This window comes from Diachasmimorpha longicaudata, chromosome 8 (genome assembly GCF_034640455.1).
Source record: "Diachasmimorpha longicaudata isolate KC_UGA_2023 chromosome 8, iyDiaLong2, whole genome shotgun sequence".
Classification (NCBI taxonomy): domain Eukaryota; kingdom Metazoa; phylum Arthropoda; class Insecta; order Hymenoptera; family Braconidae; genus Diachasmimorpha; species Diachasmimorpha longicaudata.
Window position 1 is genome coordinate 6,349,558 of NC_087232.1, and position 27,537 is coordinate 6,377,094.

At 38.5% G+C, this 27,537-nt stretch overlaps 3 protein-coding genes and 1 long non-coding RNA gene across 5 annotated transcripts in view; 3 read left to right on the plus strand and 1 right to left on the minus strand.

Moving 5' to 3' along the window:
• The window catches only part of Blo (bloated), a 36,838-nt gene extending 12,162 nt beyond the window's left edge, over positions 1–24,676 (plus strand). Inside the window, exons 4-8 of one of the 2 annotated variants that reach the window (XM_064126906.1) lie at positions 20,828–21,034; positions 21,961–22,127; positions 22,794–23,005; positions 23,266–23,547; positions 24,069–24,676. In XM_064126906.1, coding sequence (XP_063982976.1) covers positions 20,828–21,034; positions 21,961–22,127; positions 22,794–23,005; positions 23,266–23,547; positions 24,069–24,268 — 1,068 coding nt within the window. In that variant the 3' untranslated portion in view covers positions 24,269–24,676. Of the gene's footprint in view, positions 1–20,827; positions 21,035–21,507; positions 21,904–21,960; positions 22,128–22,793; positions 23,006–23,265; positions 23,548–24,068 lie in introns of those variants that run through there. The other variant, XM_064126908.1, reaches the window with a different exon arrangement.
• On the plus strand, positions 15,008–18,967 carry LOC135165554 (uncharacterized). Its single transcript, XR_010299525.1, has 2 exons — positions 15,008–16,204; positions 16,344–18,967. It is a non-coding gene; the product is annotated as an uncharacterized LOC135165554 (long non-coding RNA).
• Positions 24,677–26,828, minus strand: LOC135165545 (transmembrane protein 234 homolog). Its single transcript, XM_064126943.1, has 5 exons — positions 26,670–26,828; positions 26,441–26,592; positions 26,135–26,294; positions 25,919–26,003; positions 24,677–25,850 (listed from the first exon to the last, which is right to left on the minus strand). The coding sequence occupies exons 1-5, from the start codon at positions 26,683–26,685 to the stop codon at positions 25,706–25,708; spliced, it is 558 nt and encodes a 185-aa protein (XP_063983013.1). The 5' UTR covers positions 26,686–26,828; the 3' UTR covers positions 24,677–25,705.
• A 590-nt stretch (positions 26,829–27,418) lies between these two features.
• Positions 27,419–27,537, plus strand: part of LOC135165637 (uncharacterized) — an 81,016-nt gene continuing 80,897 nt past the window's right edge. The window contains exon 1 of the mRNA XM_064127113.1: positions 27,419–27,481. Coding sequence (XP_063983183.1) covers positions 27,434–27,481 — 48 coding nt within the window. The 5' untranslated portion in view covers positions 27,419–27,433. The remainder of the gene's footprint in view (positions 27,482–27,537) is intronic.

Here is a 27,537-nt window from a genome sequence, read left to right on the forward strand (position 1 = left end):
TACCCACCATTTCTGTCCCACATCCATAAATAATCATTAAAATCCTTGGATAGCAGATGTTATTTAATGTGTTGGTGCGTCAATATAATTTTCTGCACCTCAAATGCAACAGCACGATGATACCCGTCCACTTCGGCTTAAGCTTGATGCACAAAAAGGATTGAGTTGAGGGGGGAAAAAAAAATTGTTGATTATCTTTAAGACACCACTCGGGTAATGTATATGGGCTGTAGGTGGTTGTTCAATGTATTATACCTTGTAACACACGGCCAAACATACACACTGATGGGAACAAGAGAACTGGGAGAAACGTGAAGGTGGATTTAAGAGTGGAGAAATTGCGTAATATCGCATTCCATATATTGGTAGCTTGGATAACACTGTAATTCAGTGGGATCAGGCCCAAAAAACATTGCGAAATTTTGACACCCAGTGGGCCCACGTGACCCTGGTCACTTGTGGGATGTGGTAGGAATTGGAGAGGGAAGAGAGGTTTTCGGAGGATCGGTTACAATCATCGTGAATCATCGGAAATGAACCTATTGTTGATATACACGCAGCTGGAGTAGTTGGAGATTTCGAAATGACCACCTGCAGATCTTTAGAATGGTTGCGGACAAAGGATCATGCTGAGGTTAATTGTTGTGAAGGAGTTTGGGAAGCCGTTCTCCAAGCGAAACACGGGCGTCATATTTGCTCGAATTAGATCTTTTGGAAACTGAGAGTGATGACGGATATTGGAGATGATAGTATGAATAATTTGAGGATTTATCTTGAGGGATGAATGAAGCTGAAAGAGGTGAAATTCGATCTTTTCGTCGAGAATGATCCAGTCAAAATATTAATGATAATATTTGGTGTAAGTCACTTGTAGAACTTGACAACGATACTTTCTTCTTTGGGAGAGTCCTTGAGGTCTTTTTGGCATTCAGGGAGAGGCTCACCACTCATCGATCAATTTATCCTTGGGAATTTTGAAACGACCCCCTGCTGATCTCTTAAATGATTCCAAACAAAAGAACATGCTCGTCGAATTCTTATTAAGAAGAGAGAACACTCACTCTTGCAGCAGACCACGAACTTCCGGTGTACTTGAAAGATATCAGCTCATTTCGAAAGCCCAAAGTGGTGATCTCAGTATCTAAAAGTCATTTCATAAATAATTTACGACTATCAAGTTTTCAGCTAGACTGACGAAATGAGAAACACACAAATGTAAGATCGAAATCTCCATAAAGATATCCATCAGACCCGCGCCAGTAATGATCCCGTCAAAACATTGATCCCACTCCCTTCTACGATCACCGGTGACATTATTATTTTGTAATGCCCACCTACGGGGACCGAACGTCCTCTCGGGTCCTCAATCAGACCCCAGTCGTTCTTGAATACCACAATTTCTCTCCAAAAAATTCGTTCCTTTCAAATCTGAAATCCCCATCCATCACCAACTCATGAACAACCCAAGTCACCTCAACATGAAGCTGAAGAGTCTAAGCATCAGGGAAGTCTTGCATATCAATTCCTGTAGATATATCACTCCTGCAGATATTCTTCTTTAGGTTGATGGCTCCCAGATCTTTTCAATTCCCTTCTTCCATCGTCTCCAGTCCCTTTTAACGACACCTTGTGCTTCCAGCAAAATCTCGAGGAGCGTAACACACCGATGAACTACGATACTGAATACTGAAAACGAAATGGAAAGTGCGATACTCAGGTTATACCTGAGTCAGTCGAACATGCATACATATAAAACCTCTCGCCTTAAACCTGTGTATGGGATGCGTGCGAGTCGTTTCGTTACTATCGCCAACGGGTTTGGTATCAAGACATTGGCGGGATAGAGGGGGAGGGGGGGGGGAGAAGGAGGGGGGCTATAAGACCCACTTGGAAAAGTGGGCCTGTTGTTTGTGGCGCCTCGGGGCAACAACACAGGTGTCCAAGCGTCGTCTGCATTATGCCCCTCGTATCATCAACCATTAACGCTCATGTGCGTGAGAGGAGAGAGGGACTATCTTGTTTACATGTTAGGTGGGGTCTGGTGAATTTTAATATCTACGACATTGTAATTTGCAAATTGCAGTTTAAATCACCTATGACAGTTCCGCCACTTCTTTAACCCATCACTCGTACATTCTAATTACTAATTGCGGGGCAATTACTGAGGCACGAGCCTGTGAAAACTAGCGTTGTAGGGGGGTTGTTTTTGTGGGAATGAGGTAATGAGTTGTTAGGAGGAATTTTTTAATTTTATGGGGTTTTGTTGGGAGAGAAGAAAGTCTTGAACGTTATGTATTTGTTGGTGGTTTAATGTTATTTGTTGCATCAGAAGTTGATGAATATTATGATGGGTAGAGGGGGATCTGGCTTTTGAGGTGGGTTGAATTAATGGGGATTTTTCTGCGGCTCATAATTTGGGCCTTAGGGGTATCTTTTGATTTGGTTGAAGGATCAAATATTGTTAGTCATTTTTTGAGATTTTTCGGTTTATTATTGTTGTTTGGGCCTTATTTCTAAATCAAGAAATATGGAATAAAATTTGGAGAAAAAAATGTGAAGGGACTGTTTTGTCAACTTTGGCCATAAATAAATTGGGCCTCAATTCCATGGTAGAGCCACTTCGATTCGGTCCCTTTCATCGTTCTCTCCTCCCTCGTATCACAAAATTCTCATGTTCTCATGCACCACTCCTCATTAATTCTCCGTGTTAACTGATTAAATATTCTGTTAATTAAACGATTCTCATGTAAGTTCACCACCAATTTTTCATTCTGATGAATCACCACTCCATCTCGCTCACTTCGAGGAAAGATCATTACAACTTTTCGTTACTATGTGTTATTAGATTTCCTCTTTGGTATATTGTCAGGTCTTAGTGTAGGCCATATATGGCTCATCGAAGAGCCGGTGCAAAATGCTCCCCGGTGTCTTGCCACCACCGTCTTTATCTCGGTCACGGCGACTCCGTGAAAGTAAGAGCAACAAACGAGATACCCGGAGTCCGAAACACACATATAACATTGTAAAAGGCGGTATTGTGCGACCAATTCTTGGTACAAGTCTCGGGGGGAAGGGGGGAGGCGGTTTTTGGAGGTGATCGAAGTGGACAATTTCAAAAAAAATAGTCTCATGGGTTTCTTCCGTCGCGTAAGGGGGAGTTGAAATTTTTTTTGGGGTTGTTTCTTTGTTTTCATTACTCTGACATTGCGAGTCATATCTAAATCTCGGGGTGACTCGAGCCCGAGAGGGGTCAACGTATAAATGTGGTCGTTATTCTGCTGATTCCCATCGACGAGATTAGAATTCTGAGCGAGTGGTCCGTTTTGCATAATTTTTGTGAAGTCGTTATGCGGAGAACAAACGATTAATTGCGATTAGATTATTATTCCGAGGATTGTTTTTCATTTCTTGATGTTCTACAATAATAAACAATATTAACAAATTTATATAAAATAGATTCTAGTTCGAAGAAATTTGGATAATTTCGAAAAAGTCTATGTTTCTCATAAAATGTTGCTACTCTCGGACATCATAAATAATTGATTACTCGTGAGATAAAAAAGTGTTGGAATTTCTCCTCTCGTTGGAGAAAGCAAAAAAAAATCAACGACTGGAAAAATAACTCGACTATTTAATTAAAAACATTAATCTTATTCCCATTGACTGAGAATAACAAATGACGAAATTAAAATCAATAGAAGAAACATCGATTGAATGGTGATAAAAAGCCCGGAGAATTTTAATTACAAAATGAAAACGAGTTGAAGTCGATGACTAGATGTGGTGAGGAATAAATCCACAACATACAAGTGCATTAATTATTACCTATCACTTCTCTCACCTTAATTCCATTAAATTTCAATAAACCACTTGATACGACTGGACTACGAGAGTGACTGGCCACTGGAAAGCAACATCTTGGTCGATAAATAAATAAATAAAAAATACAGCAAAAATTATGGAATGAGTAAAGAGTTGTACAAAACATCAACTACTGCAATTTAAAACACCGAGTAATCTTAAATGCCTTTAACGTGGATACGTAATGCTAGTATTGGCACCCTCTAGGCAATACACCGGGCATACACGCCTATCACAAACAGTATCACGTTATTGCCCGGGGAATGTAGGTATTGGCTTTACTTGGGTTATACCACAGGTGAAGGTATTGAAAGTCAAACGGTTCCGTTTTACTTTATCGCATATTTATGAACGATTTTGCATGAATAAAATTTATCCAGTGAAAATATTTTTCACGGTGTTATTTAAATACGTTATGTGCTCAATGGCCCCCTTATATGATTGAAAAGACATAACTATTTAAATCCCTCTAATTATTGGTTGAAATTCATCTTGACTGAGTCAAATCCTGAGGTTCATTGCATCATCTGTCGTTGAAGGAATTCATTTTTAAATTAATTGTGTGAGTTTGATAAATGAAATTTAAATTTTGTTGAGAAGTTCATTGCGAAGCCAATTGATAATTTATTAAGAAATGTTTTACCCAACTGTCAATCCGGTTATAAATTTTTTGAAAGTTTTAATCTTTCAAAAATCTGTCCACATGGCTTAGTATCGTTGAAATTGTCAGATTGGGATGAAGTATCAGTGGGAAAAAATATATTAATGAACTCAGAGAGCTCGATAAATTGAATTCAATTCCACAACATGAACTTCCCATAAACCTCACCAACTTTGTACTTCCCTCACGTGAGTTAATACACCCGTGTTGACTATAAGGTAGCAAAAGTGAATTTGCACAGGCACCACTGTACGTATTATACACCAACATTACCATTGTAGTAAATCAATCGGGCGTGTTTAGCGAAACACCCGAAGGCAGTGCAACCTTGGCATGGTATTATATACGTATTATACATACGCGGGCGTTTAATTAAACCGTATATGCCGTCGACCTTATAAATTTGCCCAGCACGCCCATTTTATTTCACTTTGCGAGACGCCTTTTCAGCATAACCTACATGCAATTATATACATCGGAAACAATCATATTCAATGAAGCTATTTGTCAGGATGGAATTTATTGTTGCCAAATCAATTGCTGACATCATGTTCTCGTTGATGTGTTCCATTATTATTTTTAAAGGGCAGTTCCACTCTTCCCGAGCCCTCATTCGATTTTTCAGAGCCCAAGAATTTCCATTTTCAAGGAATTAATTTTATTGCCGTTGGATTTTCTTGAGTATTAATTTTTTCGGGGGCGACCGATTCATCTTTTCGATGTCTTTATAATTATTGAAAGAATATTATGATGCAGCCCTTTTGTCCCTTTTTTTCGGAATTTAATAGAAAATTTTGAGAGTAATGTCTGCAAGGGTGACATTAAATCTGATTTAGGGGATAAAATAATTTTGACGTATAAGTTTTTATTATAATGATACTTGTTGATGCCAAAAATTCCGATTTTTTATCCCTGAAAGTTGCATTGTTCAAAATAATAATTCAAGATGAAACATTAGAAATTCTATTGTCAACATTCAGCCCATAACTCGGAATTTTCCATTTGAATACGCATACCCCATAAATCCCGTGATTTGAATAAACTCTCCCTCTCTCCCGTCTCGATTACGTGATAAATTCCAGTTTTAAAATCGAGAGTGTTAAAAAAAACATTCAACAACGGTCTCGATTCGGGCCGCTGAACCTGTCTGACTCTCACTCCCCGTAACCACTGGTGCACCAATATCGCAACTTCTCTTCAAATACGCGGAGATAAAACGCACACGATGGAGTCTCAATTCCAGTTGTATCTGCGTAATATCATACGATACCACACCTCGGTCTCCATAATACCACCGACAACGAATGGATTACAATATTTCTATCAATTATTTATCCTGGAATCGATAAATTTCACGAAAAACTGAATTTCCGTGGAAATTCATGGAGACCCGGAGGTGTTATTAGTTATTTTACACTCATTAAAATGACGTGAATTTTTATATTCTCAAATTCAACCAAAATTTACCGAAACTTGACCAAATAATTTCCAAAAATGCCTCAAAATCTTGAAAATATCCCTCACTAAACAAAATGAACCTAAAGACTTTCGAAAAACAGACGGAATAGAGCAGACGCCAATTACTTCTCCCCAGAAATTTTCTCAAACGCATCCTCTCCCCCCATGCCAACAACGGGAAAAAAACCCCCACCAAAATCAGACCAAAAAAACTCAACGATGGAATGAAGTCCAAAAAAAAAAAAATCTCCACTGAAGAGACTTACAAGCAGAATGCAGAGGAGATCCTACCCTCCATCGGTATCGAGATTGTTTATTATAGGTGTGCCAACAAGAGTGAGACGGATAATAGAGGCCAGCAGGGAATGATCAAAGCACCCGAGTGAGAGGGCCCCAACTCATCCAAGAGAGACCGAGAAAAAGCATTTAGATGGACGCTCCGTGATTTTGTACTGTACATACACCTAGTATCCTCAAGAGAGGTAGTATAGAAAATTTTCTTTTAAATCCCTCCTCACCTCACCTCCACCTGGTGTGTACACGCAGTCGCTTATCTGCGGGCACCGGGTGCTCCTTCGATATCTCTCAACTGGTATAAAACCAATATCATCGAACATGTATCAAAGCGTCTGTATGTATGTCAGATGGTAAAGGGGAGGGGGAGGGGTGGAGGGAGAGAGAGGAAAGGGAGTCGAACGAGATTAGCTGTTCAGTATAAAATTCCATCTTACCCTTATTGGTCTCCTTTTATTCCGTGCTTACCTCTAGGGGGAGGGGAGGAGACGATGAAAAGGTGGAGTTTTAAGTGCACCCTGACGTTTTAAGTGCCGATGAAATCGTATGGGTGATAATAAATGTTGTTCCGAGGAATCAACGGAGAACAGTTGGAGATGAATAGGATGGTGAGGGGGGAATGAGGATTTTTTGAATTTTTTTTTTTAATGTTCCAAATTTTATGGCTTTTGGTGGTGAAAAAAATTTGGGGGGTTTTTTGTTATGGATTTGGGGGAGTGGAAATGGATTTGGATGGAGGGAGGGGATCGACTTCTGGTGAGGTCGTAATTATAGGAATTTTTTTTTATGTTTACTTGTGAAAATATTTTTCGGTTTTAGTTATATTCGTAGGTTTTTTAGTAGGTGTGGGAGTATAAGTAGTTGTATGTGGTAAAGGAATGGACATAAATGGACAATGTGTTTTTCGAAGGTGAATAAAATTATGGGATAGGCAATTTTCAGGGAAGATTATCTAATTAATCTAGTAATGAATGAAGTCTCGTCTGGATATTTTATGGAGCAATGTAACTATCTCGTAACATGAAGCAATTATTTACTGCGAAATGATATAATTCTAGTTGCAATAAGTCATTGCAGGAATGTGGCGTGAAATGCTGCTCCTTTGTTTGTTTATGGTGACTTTTATTGTTCTTAAAAATTAATGAAAGAACAAAAGCTGTAATTAAGTGTTCATTAATTATCTGCGCTTCAAGCACATGAATTTCTGCTAATTGACGACGAACTTTAATTCTATGGTACTAAATCCATTAATTTATAAACATAATCTAATCCATTCATTCAATTAAAAAAATCCCTCAATTACATGAACTATATTTCATTCTCTCTGAATCCAACCTCTGCTAAAATCAAATGAAAAATATGTCTGATCCAATTTAAATCGTCATTACAAATTAATGCCTCCTCATCGCGATAAAAAAAATATTTCTTTACATTAAAAAACTATCAATACAATCTGATAGAATTTCAAATAAAAATTACATTCACTTCTCAATACAAAAACTTCAATTATTAAATCCCCCTCGATTTTAATTTAATCCCATGACTAACAAACTTTTGTCATCGGTAAATAATAATATCGACGATGCAAAGGGCACGCCGACTGATGCTCTCACAAGGATAAACCATATGCCTCGGTATTAAACAAGAAGGGGGCGGTAGGGGGGAGGAGGAGGAGGGATGATATCAGTGAGAGAGGTTGCATAATCTCGCGAACGGGCATCGCTCGGACACAGTCAGGCGTGTCAAGCATCTGCCCATGCCAGAGAGAGAGTGAGAGAGAGACCAAATGGACCAGGGGGGGTGGGAGGGAGGAAGGGGATCAAACAACATTCGAGGCCGTGAATAGTTTCGCTCGAATGCACCGACATTTTTTTACTCCACGAGGTTATTTATTTATTTCAGATACAAGTGCCAAAGAACCAATGGAGTATATTTCAAATGGAAAAATGAATAAAATTAATCGGCGTAAAAATTGCGGTATAAAATGTGCTCAAGGCCCCTTGTTTTTATTAAGTTGATGACCTTAAGGGAGGCGAATAGAATAAATCAGGTTAATTGAATCGTTGTTGAAGGGGAAAAAAATGAATGGAAGAGTTTTTCGATTGAATTAGAAGTGGAGATGTTTTTCACGTTTTTTTGTTCTTAGGGAATTTATTGAGACATTTTCAGTGAGCTAACTAAATTAATGAAATGGGTAAGTGAATGAAAAAGTTGATAGAAAAAGTCGGGGAATTAATTAGATTATTGTGGGGAAAAAATGCGTGGATAATTTATTTATTCAATTTGGAATACGATTTTTTCACATCGATTTCTAAATTTTTGGTCAAATTTATGGAGACAGGAAATATTTATTAGTTCCGTCGAATTCTCGATTAAATCAAAGAGTTTTCAATTCTAATGCGATAATTTATGCGCAGTTTTATGCAAATAAAGGATTTTGAAAAATAAAATTTAATTTATTTGACTTGACCGGACAGATACATTGAATTCAAAAATAATTTCTGTATTTTTTGTTTTTCAGATGAAAAAATTATTTTTGAAATGAAAATATTTATTTTTTCATCTGTTCAACTAGATGAATAGATGAAGTATTGATGAAGCAATAAATAAATAAATAAATAAATAAATAAACCAAGATAAGACAAAAACTTTATTGCAAAAAACAATGATCATTCGATGGAAAAACAAACAATCGTCCGGCTGATTGAAATTCCCTTAAAAAATAATAACACAACCTCGGCAACCTCCTGAATGGGAAAATAGGGTAAGGTCATCACGATTCCCATGCTGTAAACCTGTGACCTCTGGACCATTGGTATTGTCCTTGGTTTTAATGCTGGTATCAAGACATGGTGAACATCCCAATATGGTAACATGCTGTCCCACTTGCATTGGGTATTAAATCCTTGGGTTGCTATCCTTACAAGGGAATAGTCACGCGGTCTTTTGTCATTCCACGTGGATTTTTCGCCGATAAAGGTCGAGAGGTGGAATTGATAACAAATATGGCTGGAGTTCCTATCGTGGCTTTATTCATAGGGTGATCCGCTGAATTATTACTGCTATTATTACCCCACAAAATAACTATAATAATAATTACTATTATGGTGTGATAATCGTCAATATGTTTCGTCGAAGAACAAAGATGAAAATTAAATGAATTTTTCTGGGAAAACGAAAATGGAAAAAAATTAAATTGTGCAACTTGTGGACTTCAGGGTAGGGAAAATCGATTCCTACCCCTTACTCAACAACTCCAACTCCCCTCCGCCCTTCCCCTTCCACCAAAACATTTGTTCCAACCATTCCAGTTGACGCACAATTCTCCAGACGTGCAACCGAAAGGTAATCACGACGAGAAGATGATGAAGAGAAAAAAACGGTGAAAAAAATGATAAAAACAGTAAAAAAAAAAAACACGGCAGGGGAGAAAATTGTGTGAGAAATCCAATCCGCTTCCATGGCGTTATTACTGTGATAATTTACAACATCTCGAGGGGGACAACCCCCTGGCCCTTTGATGCGGCGTATGACCGTTTATGTGCGGTGTAAACCTCCAGGATCATGGGAAAAGTGTTGGGACCATTAAGAAAATGCGCAAAGTGTAACCAAGAACACTTGAGTAATGGGACGACACATAAATGCTGATAGAACGATTTAACAGCCATAACCACTTTGTTACCCAAGTTTTATGATCATTCGGACGCTTCACTGCATCAATTGTTATTATTTTTTTGAGGAAAAATTATTTATCCGATTTCTACAGCTGATGAGGAACCGGAGGAGCCCTTTTACATTCACAAATTTTTTTTTTCACACTAGAATTATTTTCTTTCATTTTTTAAGAACAGAATTCTGGAGGAAATATATCTTGCAATTTCCTGCGATTTTTCCTAAATTCGAGAAATTGATTTCAATTGGGTGAGAAAATTTTTTTCTACAGTTTAATAATAATTTGAAAATTCATATTTTCCCTTTTTTCATAATGAGGAACTAGGAATTGAAAAAAAGGGCGATATGAAGGGGTAAACGCAGGGAAGTGTAGGACATAAACTAGAAATTTGCAATTGAAATATCGGTTTTTGTTCAACGATTGATTTTCCGCGAGAGAACAATAGATTCCACCGGGTTTCATTGGCCGCAAGCCGACCCCATCATAAATACCTGAAGAATATCGATTTAATGCACAGCATCGGCGGTTGCGGCAACAAAGTATGAGCCAGAGACTGGGGACTGAGTCAGTAACAAATATGCTTGAAGAGTACCAGAAAATTTCAAGTCATTACGACAACCAGAAATCTCCCAATAAAATCATGATTCCTACGATCATTTTTCACCCATTCACTCCCGAGAAACAGAGGAAAAACGAATTTCTAGTTATGAAACGACATAATTAGCATAACCAGCGTCTAATAAAATATCCCGTCGGTAATTACCTCATTTCCTCAGTTGGATAATTTGTAGAAAATTTGTATAATCCCAGATATGAAGCAGAATTTAGAAGTCAAACTGGTCCCTTAGGAAAGTAGAATTCCCTCGGAAATCGTCAGATCAAAGTGATCCTTTCGTGCACCCAATCGTGAGAAATGTACCGAGCCAATTTCTCATGATGAAATCCATGAATTAGCATATCCAGACACTTGCAGACTTCCAAACCTTCCAATTACGTGTTTTTATGAGAGACATTCACCAGTGCTGGCAATCAAAACCCTTCACTTTACCCAAAATTTATTAGAATTTCATTAATTAGGGAATCAACCGGGAATAAATGTGAATGAATTTTGGTTCATGAATTCTTTCTCTCCAGCTTCTTCAATTACTATTCCTCTAATTTACTAATAAATACATAAAATATATTCTCAATCGTTTAAAAAAATATTTTTCAATTAAAACAGGTGAGAAATGGCTCTTATATTGCCTGCAGGCTAGTTATTTTCCCCCATAAATTAGCAATATGCTTACGAATGGCGGTTTCGCAGATCGTTGGCTCCTGTTATCCATAATTCATTGTTTATTTTATTCCATTAAATTGAATAGGACTTTTCCACCCAACTTCATCCCACGATAAAAGCAAAAATTACCGAACTTTCTGGTAAAATCCATTACCCATTCGAATAAAAATTCTTTACCTGAGAATAACAATCAATTATCACCGATAATTTTAACATCAATATCATTCAATACCATTCAATTTACTAATTTAATTTCACATAATTTCCCCTAATATAGTTCGTCCAAAAAAATGAGAAAAAAACGCCTCGTGATACAGTTTTCCAGAGCGACAGTAAAATTATTTGAAAAAATTTCACTTCAGTCACTCGTATATCCTTAACAATCTCCAGAATCAATTCAACACGAGTACACGAGCTGTCTCACTCGCCATTGCCAATCCACTCTGAAATTCTCAAAGGACACACGGTGCAACAGTAGTTTGCACATACGACTGAGAAATCAGTATATACGACCTTCCACTGGACAACTTGGCTGTTGCTACCAAGGACGTTTTGCGGCTATATGCCCCCATGTGGCTACCCTCCTTCTTATACACCAACAGCCTTAATTCTCATGTATATGCGCATGCACTTGTGACGGTATACCGTATAAAACGTCATTGAAAAACGAGCAACCGATCACCGGATGATAAAATCCAATTACGCTTTTCCCAACTGAACGCGTGTGCGCACATGGGATTTTAATCCCCCTTTCGTGCTACCATGGGGGCGCGAGAGGGACAGGGGAGGGGAGAGGGTGAGAGAGACTATTGCCAATGAGGTGCGAAAGGGAAGAAGGTAACAACGAACTAACAACAGAGGCCAAGGTATCCAACAAGTGAGGGGTATGAAGCAATTATGCGCTTCCGAGAGATTGTCAACAGGGCCGTAACTCGTTGTCTCGACAGCGGTAACAACACACACACACCTGTCTTATCATCTTGTGGGTCATTTTATCAGTGGGTGAGATGAGCGAGGAAGAGGACCAGGGAGTGCGGGGAGAGAAATTTTAATAATTATTCAGTTCATTCACATCAACACCAGGAAACTGAATCCGCTGGGACTGGGCCCGGGAACTGATGTGAATGAACTAAATAATTAATTATAATTTTCTAGCAAAATTGTGGTACGAAAAGGGGAAAAATTACAATCCCTCGATTGTGGGAGTGATTTACTTCATTCAATAATTAATGAAATAGTTCATCTCGATAATTCAATATTCTTAATTATCTGCACGGCAAAGTCGATCGAAATAATGAATCGTTCAAAAAAATTCCGATTAATAAATGAATAATGATAAAGTTTGAAAAATCTCGACAACAAAGAAACCCCCGCAAAAACCGACAATTTCCTCCATCTTGATGACGCTAGAATGACTAGGGCCTGTGCACTCAATGCACGCGTTATAATCGGCCTCGACTCATCTCATTTTCTTTATTCCTCATCGTCGGTATGAGTTTGTATCATCGTTGAGGATTGAAACCATAGGCCCCGGACGTCCTTGATGGTCTCCCCGTGGGTCCTAGGATGCAGCCCAAGAGTACTATCCCTCCTCGAGTACCACCGGGATATAATTATGCCGAGCGTCCTGATTTCTGCCTGGCTCTTTGCCTCCTTTTATTCCCCCCTCCTCCTCCCCTACCCCCCATCCTTCCCACCCCTTCCCACCATTTTTATCACAATTTCACATTTTTTTTCTCCCTTTCCACTTGAAGAGCCTCTTTTATTTTTTATTTCACTGCGTCGCTCTCACTCCGAGTGATTTGTCCTCTTTTCGTTCTATCTTCGTTGCACCCACTGGCTCTCCCCAGGTGGGAGGCTCCACAGCGCCCTAGAGAGTGAGTGTACATCTTCATGGCCGTCTAACCTCCCTCATTAAGCTTTTTGCCCGAGGTTAATTCGAGATACGGCAACGTACTTACGCGTTAATCGAACCGAGACAGGGTCAGGGGGATTGTAACAACACAGATGTGCCAATAGATTGGTCGAAGACTTTCCATTTTACGGAGACGATGGAAAACATTTGTTTAGGATTTTTATTAAATTTTTTTGGTGCAATTAATTATTTTTATTTTTGATAAAAAAATAATTTGAATATTCTTCAAATATTCTGCTTTTATTATGGTGTGCCAAAAGTCGAATTTTGGGAATGGTTTAAGGGGGTAAAATGATTTTCTCCGCACGTCGTGTGGAAAAGGCAGTTTTTGTTTGTGGACGTAGGAAAAACGATATTTATGCTCTATTTGTTTCATAGATTTTTCGTCTGGGCTGAGCTCGTGTGGAAGTGAACGGGTGGGGGGACTCATGAATAAAAAAAAATGTAAGGGATAAATAAAAAATAGGTATCGAGCACAGTACAATAAATAGTGGTGTGCGTGCGCGGTGTATCGTGTTGCAAGTAATTGAACGGGGCTTCATTCCTCAGGCCCGATGCATTCGCTATTGAAGAATGGTGAGATCGATGAAAAATAGGGTAAAACGTGTGTGGAGGGAGAATGAGGGGACGTTTGATGCCCGTTGTCGGATTATCTGCTCGCCTCCATACACTTCTTCTCACTCTTTGACACTATAATGGGTTTTGGATTGAAAAAATTGATGCTGGAGAAAAAAAATGTGAATCATCGGCTCTGAAAATGAAAAATAGTCAAGTGTTAATTTTTTTCAGACGTTTTTCCCCCTCAACTGAAAATCTCCTTCAATTTCCAGTTCATTCTATTAATCACGTTGGAGTTATTGAATTAATTAACTAGTAATTACCAATGATGGACCCAATTTCACTTGTCAAAACCGAAAATTAAATCGAAATAAATATTAATAAAATATATTTAGAAAATTTAAATTCTACTCGAATGCATCATTTCCCCTACCGTTAATGCCCAAACGTTTGAATGCACTTCCCCCGGGAATAATCCACAATGTATTTCTTTGTCGGCGGCTGTCACTTTCCAAGTTAATTATAAGCCGAACAAAACCCCTGCATTAGCGATAATTGCCTTCTAGCTTAAGAGAGTAGCTCCCAAGACCGAAACAGAAGGAGATAGAGAGGACCGACTATAAGTGACAATGCACTCGGTGTTTGCCCATCCCCCTCCACTTTATCTTCATTGGAATAAACAAACGTAATGAAAAAATTGGATGAATAAAATTGTTTGAGCCAGTGCCGCTACTGTACTCCATATGGCAATAAGTCGATTGCGATAAAAGGCGAATGGAGATTTAAAATAATGAAAAGAAAAATAAATAAATAAATAAATAAATAAATTGAAAGGAACAATTTCTCGACACAATCTGCCGAGTAGATTCGTACCGTAAAGATCAGACACCGTGAGTTCCTGGGTCGTTATTCAGCTCTACACTTTGCCCCGGTGTTATCTCCAATAATGTTTCATTTTTTTTTTTACTTTATTTTTTTTTTATCTAGTTTTTTTAGCTTTTTCACTAGGCCTCGGGCAGTCAGGTGTCAGAAGTGGAATTCACCCTCTCTCTTTGCCGCTCTAGGTCTCTCTGTCTTCCTGATGTTCTGGTTATGGAGGGGAAATAGAGAATAGTTGCAAAGGGAGGGTGAAGGGGGGGAGGGTAAGCAGCCCACCGTGCGAGAGTTTTGCCGACTACTAAAACCCATCAAGTATAACTCATCTCCGGGTTGGAAAGGGGGGGGGATGGGGAGGGGGGAAGATGCACCTTTCGCAATTACAACGATGTGCACTGGGGATATAAACGAGATAGAGGAAGATAGCGGGGGGATGATGGAACTAGGAGCGTGAAATTGAAGGAAAAATGGGGGAACAAAGGAGGCTTTCGCACATTCTCGAGAGGTTTGCAGGGGGCGAGGGGGCATTAACGACTTGTCGATAATGAGAGGCTTTTGCTTTTATTTATTCATTTTTTGTGGAAAGTGCTTGGAATTGGGGGGACACGACAGTTGAGATTTTTGTTCTTGTTTCGGTTGTGACGAAACACTTGTTAAATTTTTATTTAATTGTGGGAGTTAGAGAATTTTTAATTGTAAATGGTAACTTTCGATGAGTTTAAGAATTTTTGTCAGTGGACCCCTTAAGATCTAGAATTTTCCTGAATTCCCTGAGACCTGCATTTTTCGTCGATTGTCTGTGTGCATTTTGATGGAATGCGGGATAATTTGACTTTAACAGCCCTAGTTTTTTCCGACCCGAGGGGTTGAAATTTATTCCTGTACTAGCACTAGAATTTTAACAGGTGTTTCAATATAATTTCCATAATTTTCCATGTCGTCCAGTGGGGTTTCCAAAAATGTCGGAGCACATTTGTCAGCGGTGGCGGTCAAAGCGCTGTGTTAGTCATAAAATATCCCTTTTTGCAACATTTATCAGCAGGATATAACAACTTTCACAGAAATAACCAACCGGATGCTGATGTTAACCCCCTTGAGCTACCGTAGTACCGGCGTCTCGTCGGGTTAGTCCCTTTTACCACTGGCTCTCGTAGGGAGCGTCATTAATAACTCGAATGGGCGCAGGAAAGGTCCGGGGATAAGTGCGGTTTACTTTCTTATTGGAATAGCTTCACCCGGCACCATCAAGCCGCACACACAGACCTGGTGCGGCCACAGTGGCTCAACCACGGCGCTAAACGCGAAACAACGGGGGCCCCCGTGAGAAATATCAACGCCAGCGAGAATATCTCCCTGGGAGAACCAGTGGTTTGTCTACAATAAAATAAAAACATTGTTTTATAGAAAAAAATTCATGGGGAAGAGGAGGGAAATGGGATGAAGACGTAAGGATGAGAACCAACTCCATCTGAGGATGAAAGAGACATCAGGAATTGTGTGGAGTCTTCACATCTTCACTTTTACATTTATGGTTTTACTTTCGTCGAGGGCTTTCACACGCTTTTATGGCGCTAGAAAATGATATTGCGTTTTTGGACAAGTCCAATGATTTGTTGCGGTAAATATTACGTAAGATTATTTTTTACTACCAGTGTCTCGATTCACACGGAGAGAAATTTTCAATAAAAATTAGCCTTAAAGTTTTACAAAAGTATTCCAGAAAAAATATCAACGAGAATTTTTTTTTTCCCCGAAATCAATGAATTAGATCCATCAGGAGAAGGTATGGGATCATTTGATTGGAAGTTGCTCGAAAAATTGGTTAATCAGTGATAACTAATGAACTTGGACTCAGCTCATTTAGCTGATCACTCATCTGATACCTCGGAGTAGAATATATTCAGTAAATTCACGAGAAATTCTGGTGCATAATTCTCCCAGCGGAAAAGCCAACAAAAAAGGGAAAGGAATCCCTCTCGATCGCGGTGATAGACATACTCACCTACTGATACTCATCGGGAATAAAAAGGAAAGCGATCATTGAACAGCTCTCCGGCACTCCAAACATGACCAAAAAGTCTCTCCCCGGAGAATAAACGAAACGGGAGGGAAAAAAAAGGGGAATAAAAGGTCGAAAAACAGAGAAAGGAAGACGCAATTTCTCGGTGTGGAATCCCATCGTGGAAGCATCGGTAGCGGGAAAGTGGAGCGGGATTCGCAGTAGCGTCCCCGTGGTTAATGTTGTATGGGTGTTTGTAAGGGCCAGGTTGGATAGTCCTCCCTCCTAGACACGCATTCCTGGAGAAAACCGCATCCCGTCCTCGGGCAACGATCCGAGAGCGAGTCCAATCCGCACTGGCTACGGGGATATATCCCTCTTCCTTCGATGCTATCGTCTAAGCACCACCGAGATATTTCTCTCTGTTACACGTACACTCCGGTGCTAACCTTCTGGATACTTCTGGTCTCCTTTAACTTCTTCTCTTGCATGATCGCCGCCGCATTTCAAACGTCAGCGGAATATCTTTCTACGTTGGAAATACGAGGTGAATGCTGGAAGATGGGGGGAAAATTCCGAGGGGATTCCGAGCCATCGGGGTCCTAATGCTTTTTCTTTGTGGGATTAATTGGGGAATCAGGGGTGAGAGGATCACGCAGGATTTCGATCATATTGTTATTGAATTGAACGGTTCGATCAACGAAAATTGATTGTCACTTTTATTGGAGGAAATGATTCGCAAGAGCTGAGAGTAAATTTATCGGAACAGAATTGAAATTTAGAAAAATTATTGCGATGAGAAATTTTATTCATTTAATCATGCAAATGGCCCAATATTAGAGATTGAATAGATCAATCAATTCAATACCCTCCCATGATCATCATCATTAATAAAAAAAAAATTCTATGAATATTAGAAAGCGAAAAATTAGTACCTCTTGAATTAATGAGTTTTCACCGTTAAATCAATTCAGTAAACTACTCCCATTGAGTAAATTTAATAATTTTCAATATCTCCCCCATCATCATCATCATCATTATCACCAAGATCATTACCCCAAATGATGCAAAATAACAAGATAACTGGCGAACCATTAGCAAAACTATTTTTTTACCACCCACAAAAAGCCGAATGAGCTAAAAATGATAGAATATGTGCGTGAGCATGTCCAAATGGTAGCAATTCAATCCCCCCAGGAATCAGAGGTGGGTCGGTATAATTCCGATAGTCGCAAGAAGCATAATGAGAGGGCAAAACTGAGGGAACTCCGCGAAGAAAAAAAAAAGAAGTGAAACCCGACACGAAACAAGAAACGAAGGAGTAGCAAATGATCTTGGTGATTTCGATCGGTAACGCTCAGAGCAAAAATGAGGGCAGGAGTTGAAGAAAAAAAAAAAACGATAGGTGGAGAACATGTAAAGGAGGATCCAAGCAGAGACCGGGTAATGATGATCATTGTGGTGGCGTTGATGGGCTTTGTTGCGCTTCTGCGTGCGCACACCAGGGGGATGAACGGCTCTGCTCCCCATGTGCTTGCACATCCTCGAATTAATAACTTCGATCTCGTGAATTCTTGAAGGATCATTATCACCTGGGGAGACTAGTCACGTCCGCGATTTTTTTCTCATTTTTGCGTTCATCTCGGGCATTGAAATTCCCAGTTATAAATTTAAAGAAATCTAGTCAATTGAATTAATTAACTGAGTTGAATAATTGATCGGTAATATTTCATTCTGAGATGGATTATTATGTGGAATATCATTCAGAGGTCTTAAGGGATAATTTCCCAGAGATTCCTCGACCTTTTCCTCAAATCCATATTTTATTTAAGATATGCAAATAAAAAATGTTTCCCTCAATAAAAATTCCGATGCTGGCACGTCAATGTTTAAGGATCAGTCCAAATAAAGTCATTTTACCGCACCACCACTGTAATTTTTCGCGTAAGCACATAGTTAATCACCCGGAACCATCTGTATTAATAGTTAATCCCCACTGAAAATTGTTCTCTCTTAATTGGAAAGCAAATAAGTTTTTTTCCCCAGATAAATATCCAACTCTCGTTAAAATCATCGGGTTAATTCGCCTGCGTGTTCTTCCGATATCACGTAAGGATGTGCCTCCAGGTAATGGGATGGGGTGGAGTGACAGGGGGCTGGGGGACTATGAAAATTACACACCTTTCGATTTCACATCACCCGGAGGCAAATCACACGAATGAATTCAACGCACACGAGAAATAAGTGTTGTGAGAGTTGTATTAGTTATTCAAAGTGAATTCATTTGCGTGCTGTAATCCAATGTGTCAATGGAAAAACCTGTCGTGAGGATTTCCGACAGGTGGATGGTTTATCGTGGAAATAATTCAAGAGATTTTTGCGCCAATCGTCAAGTAAGATATCGAAGGGAAATTCTCGGCGTCCGAATGACAATGGTGATTAATGGGCTTTGATGGTAGAGATATAGTTATTGGTGATTACATAGCAAATGTATTTTATTTTGATGATAAGAAGTCATTGGACCACTCGCATAAAATTCCTGACAATTTTTTCCCCAAATTATATCATATTATATTTTTAAAAATTATAGTCATTCTTTTACATAAATTATATCGATTTATGAGAGAAAATTTGTATAAACCCGTTTCGTAATTAATTAATTTTCCAATGGGATCTCAACGACATTATTTCAAATAATTATGAATCGAATCTACCTTATTTCTTAAATAAAATCTATTAAATATTCCATGAAACCCATCAATGAAATTAAACATTCATCTCCTCGAGATTTCCGATAAAAAAATATGAAAAATCCCTCTTAATGCAGTCGAAGGATTTGAAATGAAAAAAAATAACATTGTCAGAGATGCGTGGATGTGCGCATGTGTAACTGACCTAGCCCAGTGAAGAACGAAGGGAAAAGGTACAGGCGGAAGATAAAGGATTGGAAAAAAATTGAAAGGAGCGAATATATAAAGAAATGGAGGCAGGCAGATACTGCGTGTGCTATGGGGAGTTGGGAGGGCGGGATGCGTGGGTCACAGTGCCCTGAGGGCCAACATCGTGTGTCGAGACTCGTTATGGGCTCGGTATGAACGTTTACAGGGTTTATAAACGCGCCTGCACTATGCAGATTATTCTTGATGGTCAACATTCATGTTTTTTCGTTCATCCTCAATTTTTATTTCATCCGCCACATGTGGAATTAATGGGTTCAACAAAAAATTTAGAGACATGACAAAAACGGTCATCTTGCAATAACATTCAAGACGAATATTTTCATCTTAAATCTTATTTTTTGCGAATAAAAAGTCGTAGAACTTTTGACGAATATTAATAGAGAATAAATTTTTCCTATAATTTTTCCCTTGACAAAAATGTTTTTTCATCATTTAGAAAATTATTTTTGGTGACAAAAAAAATTGTTTGTCAAAGGACGAAAGGAGATGTAATGATTATAAATAATGACCTTGAGCTTTTCGATGAATGAGGGAAAGAAATAATATATGTGATGGGAAATGGAAAAGTGGAGCTATTTCGCGAGTTACTCTTGTCATGGTTTACCTTGGTTGCAATGGTTGCACTGCCACCCACGTGGAGTCACGTCATAGGCGGTCGTCGGTTCGGTTTTATATATACACACTCAGTGTGTACCTTCATCCGGACGGTGATTATTTTTTTTCGGATTTCTCATGCGCACTGCTAATCGTTTGCGCTTTTCTCCAGTCCAATTATCATCGTGAGATTGTTGAGAATTGTGGATTCAGTAGAAGAGGACGTTTTCGGGCAGACCGATGGCCCGATGACGCCAGTTTCATTTCGTTCTTTCCGGGGCAGGTTAAATAAAAATTGGATGTTGTGTCAGAGAGAATAAACATGACACATGAATTACAATTTTTTTCATAAAAAAAATTAACAGAAAACTTAAAAATTTCAGTTGATGAACTTCTCTACAATATTTTAATACAACATATTTATTCGGTTTATAGATTGAATTTTTCAGTGAATACTGTACACAGGAGTGTGCAAATAAAAATAGAAAAACATCAAAATCTGGTCAAAAAAGAGTCAAAAAAAATTGAGAAAGACTCAGTCACCGATGAACCAAAAAGATCCAGAGCAATTCAGTTCGTTATCGATCCCGCAGTTTATCTCCCTCCAATCCCCTCCCCCTCGTTCTCTCCCCACACTTTAATTACAAAACAAATCCATAAAACCCCTCTTAACCACAAAATTAATGTTCTCTGTCTCAGGAATACCGAGGAAGACGCCGTTTATCAACCCCGAGTGAGAGTCCGAGTCCCGGTAGGCCAGCCCGGCTGTCTCGTTCAACTGGCACATTGACCCACGAGGAGGCCTACTTGGACACAACCAACACTCTCACACGCGAGAATCAAACTCCCCCCGAGTCCAAAGGCTGGTTCAAATCCCTCTCTCGGAAGAACAAAACAAGCACCAAGGTAAAAATTCCCAGAACTTCTTCCCTCTCTCAACCCCAACAGGGGAGGGGAAAAAATAATAAAAAAAAAAAGCCACCAAGTTTCGATGACTATCATTGTATAATAGGGGGATAAAATGTTGGTGGGAGAACGAAGGGAGGAGGGGGAGGAGAGGGGGAGTTTACGATGTTAAGGCATTAATCGGTCACTCTGTGCCGCACCATGCATACACGTCTGATAGTTACATGGAGATTTAAACGCGCGCGCCTTGACCACCATTAGGCCAGACCTCCAATTACCAGTTTGATTAAATGCTTAACTAAATTCCCCCCTTTGCTCTCGTTCACTGTGGTTTAATTTAATCGGTAGATTATGTGCAACGCCGGTGAATTTAACATCAATTCGAATAAGAAATAGTGCTGGGGAAATAACAGGTGGCATCAATCTAGTTTAGAGTAAATAAAATCCTTAATTACGTATTTTCTGTTGTTTAGGTTTTATTTCATCGTTTTTCGGTGGGTAATTTAGTGGATTATTCTTTACTGATCGTTGCCGTTGTTAATTATCAGAATATTATTGAATGAAAAGGGCTGATCGTTGATGTAAATCTAAATTTTAATTGTACAATTTTGAATTGCCTTTGATGTCAGTAATTTAATGCTTTGGGATTGGAATTGATTCGAAAAAAATTATTAGAGATCGAAATCTTCTGTGGCATAGGACAGAGCAGTAAAATAAAAAAATCCATGTCAATTAAAATTCAATCAATTTACCGGTGTTAAATAACAAAGCCTCCACTTGGAGAAATAAAATTCTATCAAGTGCTTGAAAAAAATTGTGATGAAGACCCCAATAATGAGAAATAATTAAGAAATAATTCAAAATACTTCCACAATGCCCGCCCATCAATAAAAATGATTGACTGAATGCTCTCCAACAATGTCCAGAATGTCGACAAAAAATCGCGAATACCAGAGAGTGAGATTATGACGACGGGAACTGAGGACGAGGAGGTATCATCAGCTGCTCCAGAGCGCATATCCGCAAACAAGAACATTCGTTTTTGCGGGGACACCGATCAGGAGTCACTGTCGTCTCACCGTGATCTACACAGGTATGACCATAATATCGACTCACCCCTTCATTCTCTTCCCTCTGTCCCCCTGTACCTCGGCACGTTTTTTTTTTTCAATACCACAAGCATTTCCTGTTTCCCCTGACCATTGGCATCCCACTCATTCCAAGTTGAGCCATAAACGACTTCTGTGGTCAAATTGATTCTACGAAGACCTTACAATGTTGTTACGTGTAACTCGGAGTTATACTCTGACGAAACGTGCAATTAACGAGAGATTAAATGTATTTTTATGAAATTACTTGTGGGTGTCAGAGTTGAAATAATTTCATAAATAATTCTGGAGAAAATTAATAGCTTTTTTTTCGAATCTTTTTCACGGAAATGTGGACTATTCGTGGGATTAAATATTTTCAGTTAAATTTTTTTTAATCCCAAAACAATTTTGTATTTTTATATTGTAATAATTCAATAGACGATATATTATGTAAATATAAAACTCTGATAGTTTGCAGTACAATGTTTATGCAACAGAAAAATTATTTGTACATTTCGTCATTCGATTATAATTACTATTACATGATATCCATGCAGAGTAGGTCTGTAATCGCCTGAGGCCATTGTCCAAAGTCCCTAGAGGCTATAAAATAAGCCATGAAAAACGTGTGGATTTTCATTCGCAATATTTTCCGGGATTTGTTGCAGAAATAAACGAGATGATCAGCACGTTACATCGAGACGTGAAAAAACGACAATTAATGCGGTACGTCAGGGAATTCTTAATGGAGCGAGGAAGCCCGCAAGGCATGCGGAGAGCGCACTATCCTCTGGTGAAAGTACCACAGGTGACAGCAGCCAGCAAAGCCAGAATTCACAAAGGTCACAGAGATCTGTTGTGTATCTTCATGCTGCGACCGGTAAGTTTTACGGAAGGAGGGGATAAATAGGGCTGATTTTACAAACTAATAAATTTCTGGGAAAAAAAATTTTTTGTCATAATTATCCGTCTGGTTATAACTGGTTAATGATTTTATGCTTGAGTTAATTCAATCCGATTTTTTCACCAATGAAAATCGAAGATTCCCCAGTAAATAAATGAATCGCAGAATGAATAATGTCATCACGATTAATTATACTCCAGGAGTGATTATAATAGTCAGACCATTCAATTTTTCAGTCGGCGAAATTCCAGGACCGAATGAACGCCGACGGGCAGCCAGCAGAGAAGAGCTCAATCGTCCATTGCAATCGCACACGCGCACTGTATCGAGAAGTGTCAGTGTATTAGCACCTTGGAAGCCACGGCACTACAGAGAGCCGTTTGAAATTAATTACGATCAGCAGTATCACAAGCCAACCACAACGCTACGACGCAGACAGCGCAGTCGAGATGAGGCGACACTCGGAAGACGGGGCAAAGATCCATCGCGAAGGAGCAAGGATAATTTATCAAAAACTGGTAATTTAATTGTCCTCATCAATTGTGATTATTTTAATTACGTATTTTTGTGGTGGCTGGTAATTTTTCAAAGCTGACACCGTACGGGAAACAGATTGAAAAATAAATAAATAAATTTGTCTACAACTTTTCATTGTGACACATTTTTTCATGATGCATTTCTGAATAATTGCTGCTCAATTTGCATAAATAAAATTGAATATAAAAATGAGAAACTGTACAGATATTGTGGTAACTATGAACTGTTAACAGTGCACTTCAGATTTTTATATAACAATTATGTTCCTCGCACATTCTTTATGAGAAAGGATAAATATTACGACTCAAGTCTCAGTCTGAGTTAACAAAAAGAACTTTGAAAAATTATTCTCTTCATGGTTAAATTATTGATGTTAGTGGTTGGGGTGATCACAAAAAAATTGTTACATTTAATCAATTTACTTCATCAATATCAATTTTTTTGTTAAGATTTTTATCTTTAGAGATTATCCGCTATTTGTTTCTATTTTATTTTTCCACAGGAACGATAAGTCGCAGTACATTGAAATCAAAGGACAAGCAAAAAGTTGACAGAACGGTATCAACAGAGTCCCTTCAGCACAGTAGGGCCCAAAAAAATGGTACCTCCAGGGTGGAACTCAACAGGTCTACCTCAGTTCCACGTGATCCAAACAAGAGCGCTGGATGGTTCAAAATCAAGAGCAAAAAGTCACGCGCTTGATGGGATAGGCCATTCTCCAAATGCTAGTCTCGAGTTTTTTTTTCTTTCTTAATTAATTAAAAAATGAATCAGCGGGAGAAAACGACCTGTCATTATTCTCCCGTTCTTCGCCAATTGTTTATCAACCACCCTTTCCTCGTAACGTTTTTTTACAGCTTCAGTAGACATTCGAATTTACCAAGTTAATTGTATTATTTTAAAACAAACAAATGCCTCGAAGGAATAATGTAACTACTGTTGAATCATTCCACTTAATTGAACTAATTTTTATTTTTTCCTCATTGAGATTCACGTCTCCGGGGTTGCTGCTCTTTTTCCATTATCGAGTTGTATGTATACACTGCAATTACACTGACACAGATACACAGGATGAATAAACAAAGGAATAAACAAATTGACAATTACTAATTTATGAGTTTTCGACGATTTTATTGTAATTTTTTTTTTATTTTGGAGGGGGTGAGCAGACAGTTTTCATTCTCTCTTCCGGATTTATCTCGTGTGAATTTTTTTGGGCGAGATGAGAATGTTATTGCAAAATCATAAATAATGGTCTAATGAGGTGATTTCATTTTTTAATCGAGTGGAGAAATCAATTGACATTTAATTGACATACTGAATGGAAAAAGTTGCAACGTCTACCCTAAAAATGCAATTATCTCGATAATCCCTCGTTTTGTAAGATGTAAAAAAAAAATTGACCTAGAGCATTGCATGATCTACAAAAGTTATTGTGACATTACGATCTAAATCCATTTCGCACCAAGGTAATCGCGAATTAAATAACTCGTCCAAATGAATCATCAGATTTTTTTCATTGTCATCTCTCAATTTTTTTCTTCACCTATTAAAAATTCATTAAATCAATTAACGAATTGTGATACGCATATCGAGCATTCCAGAATTCTCTCGATGGAAAGACCAATATCATTTGTCTGCACGAAACATTACCGTGAATCAGTGTGCCATTACATTTCATCACAACACAAATGAATGACAAAAGAAAAAAAAATGCAAAAATTGCCGGATGTAATCAGTGCATTCCAATCACAATTCCCCTTAGTCCATAAGCCCGAGTTAAATCATAAGATAATTAAGAATAGAACTGTTGCAATACAATAATAATAATCCATTGTCAATTGTCCGTTCTGTACCGAGATTTTTCTTGTTCTAAAAAAATGACATTACATTGTAAATACTTGTACTAATAATGCAACCATTTATTATCATGAGTCTATCGTTTTTTATTCATTTCTGTTGTTCGTTGTTTCATGCAATCCATTAATGTCAATGACAGGGGATCATCGGGAGTGGAGACAGATTCATTGTCCTTGGGATAGTCATGAGGAATATTGCGGTGTAATGGTTGAAGCAGGGAACTGTTGGCTTTTTTTGCTCATTGTTTTTTTAACTAGCGGGATCATTTGGTTTTAGTGGTTATTGTTCCGAGTGAAGGACATTGGGAGGGGTCTGCATGTAGAAAAAACGACCTACTGTCACAAAATTAATCTTTGAGCTGAAATTAGCCCATATTTTCGATCTGTTAATGAGCTTCGGGTGAATGATGAGTCGAGTGACTCCCCTGAAAAATATTACCGCTTTATTTCAGTCATTTCTTTGAGTTAAAAAATTAATTAACAGTGATTTTACGATGCGATCTCCTCAGTTGGGGAGAGTTTGTCGAGGCAGCAGAGGGCTGTGCCCGCGAGGATCATCAGTGTCCCTATATAAGTATCTGGACAGAAAAAATTAAATATTACCTGAATGAAATTGGAGATTATCACTTCACAAATTAATGAAGATTTAAATTTTGCATTGAAGGTGCCTTCTCATATTTTTGTGCCACAAAACGAATATTTTTCTCACTTTTATTCGGCTTTTCCTCTCCCAAAAACCATCCCGCCAGTCCAGTAAAAACAAAAGTAAGTGAATTGGCAACTGGAACAGCGAGAGATAAGTCGGTACTTCCCAGAGAAGCCACATACAGAAGGGATCCGCATTGGTTAATCGCAAAAGGCACCAAGTACTACCAAACAAATTTGCAAAATTAAAATTCCTGTCCAAAAATAATATTTAACAGCCTCGCGAATTAATTATGTGAACCACAAGTCCTTTAATCACTTCAATTATTTTATTTTACTTCACTTTATCGTTGACAAACAAAAAACTAACCTTCAAACTCGTAAAAAGGAACACTATCTGTTTGAAAAATCGTCCAATCGAGGTGGAGGCCTGCACATTTTCCACTCCAATTGCTCCTTTTTTAATAAACGGATTCGTTGCGCCCCAGAAAATCGCGACAACCACCAAATATATCACAGAATCTGCAATAAAAATCGACAAAAAAAATCAATATCACGTCATCAACAATTAAAACATTTAGTGCACTTCAAAATTATACCTAAAGTCACAGCCATTTTAATTAGACCTCAACATAAATTAAACTATTCCGTTCGTCCCTGTAATCGCGAAAATTATTCAAAATTCGCCCAATGAAATTTTTCTCGGAACTCTCTACCCCGCCGCCATCTTGGATTGCGTTACCGGCCGGCAACAGCGCAGCAGACGGACGGGCGACGAATCCTCAGTTCAGCAAACGCTGTCGCGTGATCCGCATCTGTTTATCCAGTGCCCTTGGTTGTCCGTTGATGTTATTGCGCGGTTCTTTGTGCCCGTCGTGATTGAAACGCTAATGATATTTTCTACAGTAGGAAAAAGTAATTTGTGATGTTAATCAAGCGGTAAATATGTTTTCAAATATTTGGTGATAATTATTTAGTTTTTCCGGGTTATTTTGCCGGTGTCGCGGTTATGAAGGGCGAAACAGCCGATGCAAATGACCGCGAATAGTTCTTTGTTTGGTAGTGAGTGATACCCCAGTGTTATTTTTCATTTCGCGTCCCCATAACAAAAGAACATGGGGCCAGTTCACGTAATGAAGCGGTCATATTCGGATGTAAATGATAACAAAAAGTGTGACGTGATCTTTTGTGAATTATGAAGAGCATCTGGGAAATCCAGAGCTCTTCAACATTTCGATCTCTCATCGAGATGAATAACAACGTGATTTGTGATTTAATAGAGTGAGAAGTGTTTGTGATATTTATGTGTTTGGTGATAATTGTTCCATTTCCTGGATTTATTGTGTCATCAACTCGGATACGAATGGGGAACCAGTCGCTGCAAATCATCATCAACAGTTTTCGTCTATCGGTGAGTGACACCCTAACATTCTTTATTATTATTGTCTTCATTCGCATAATAAAAAT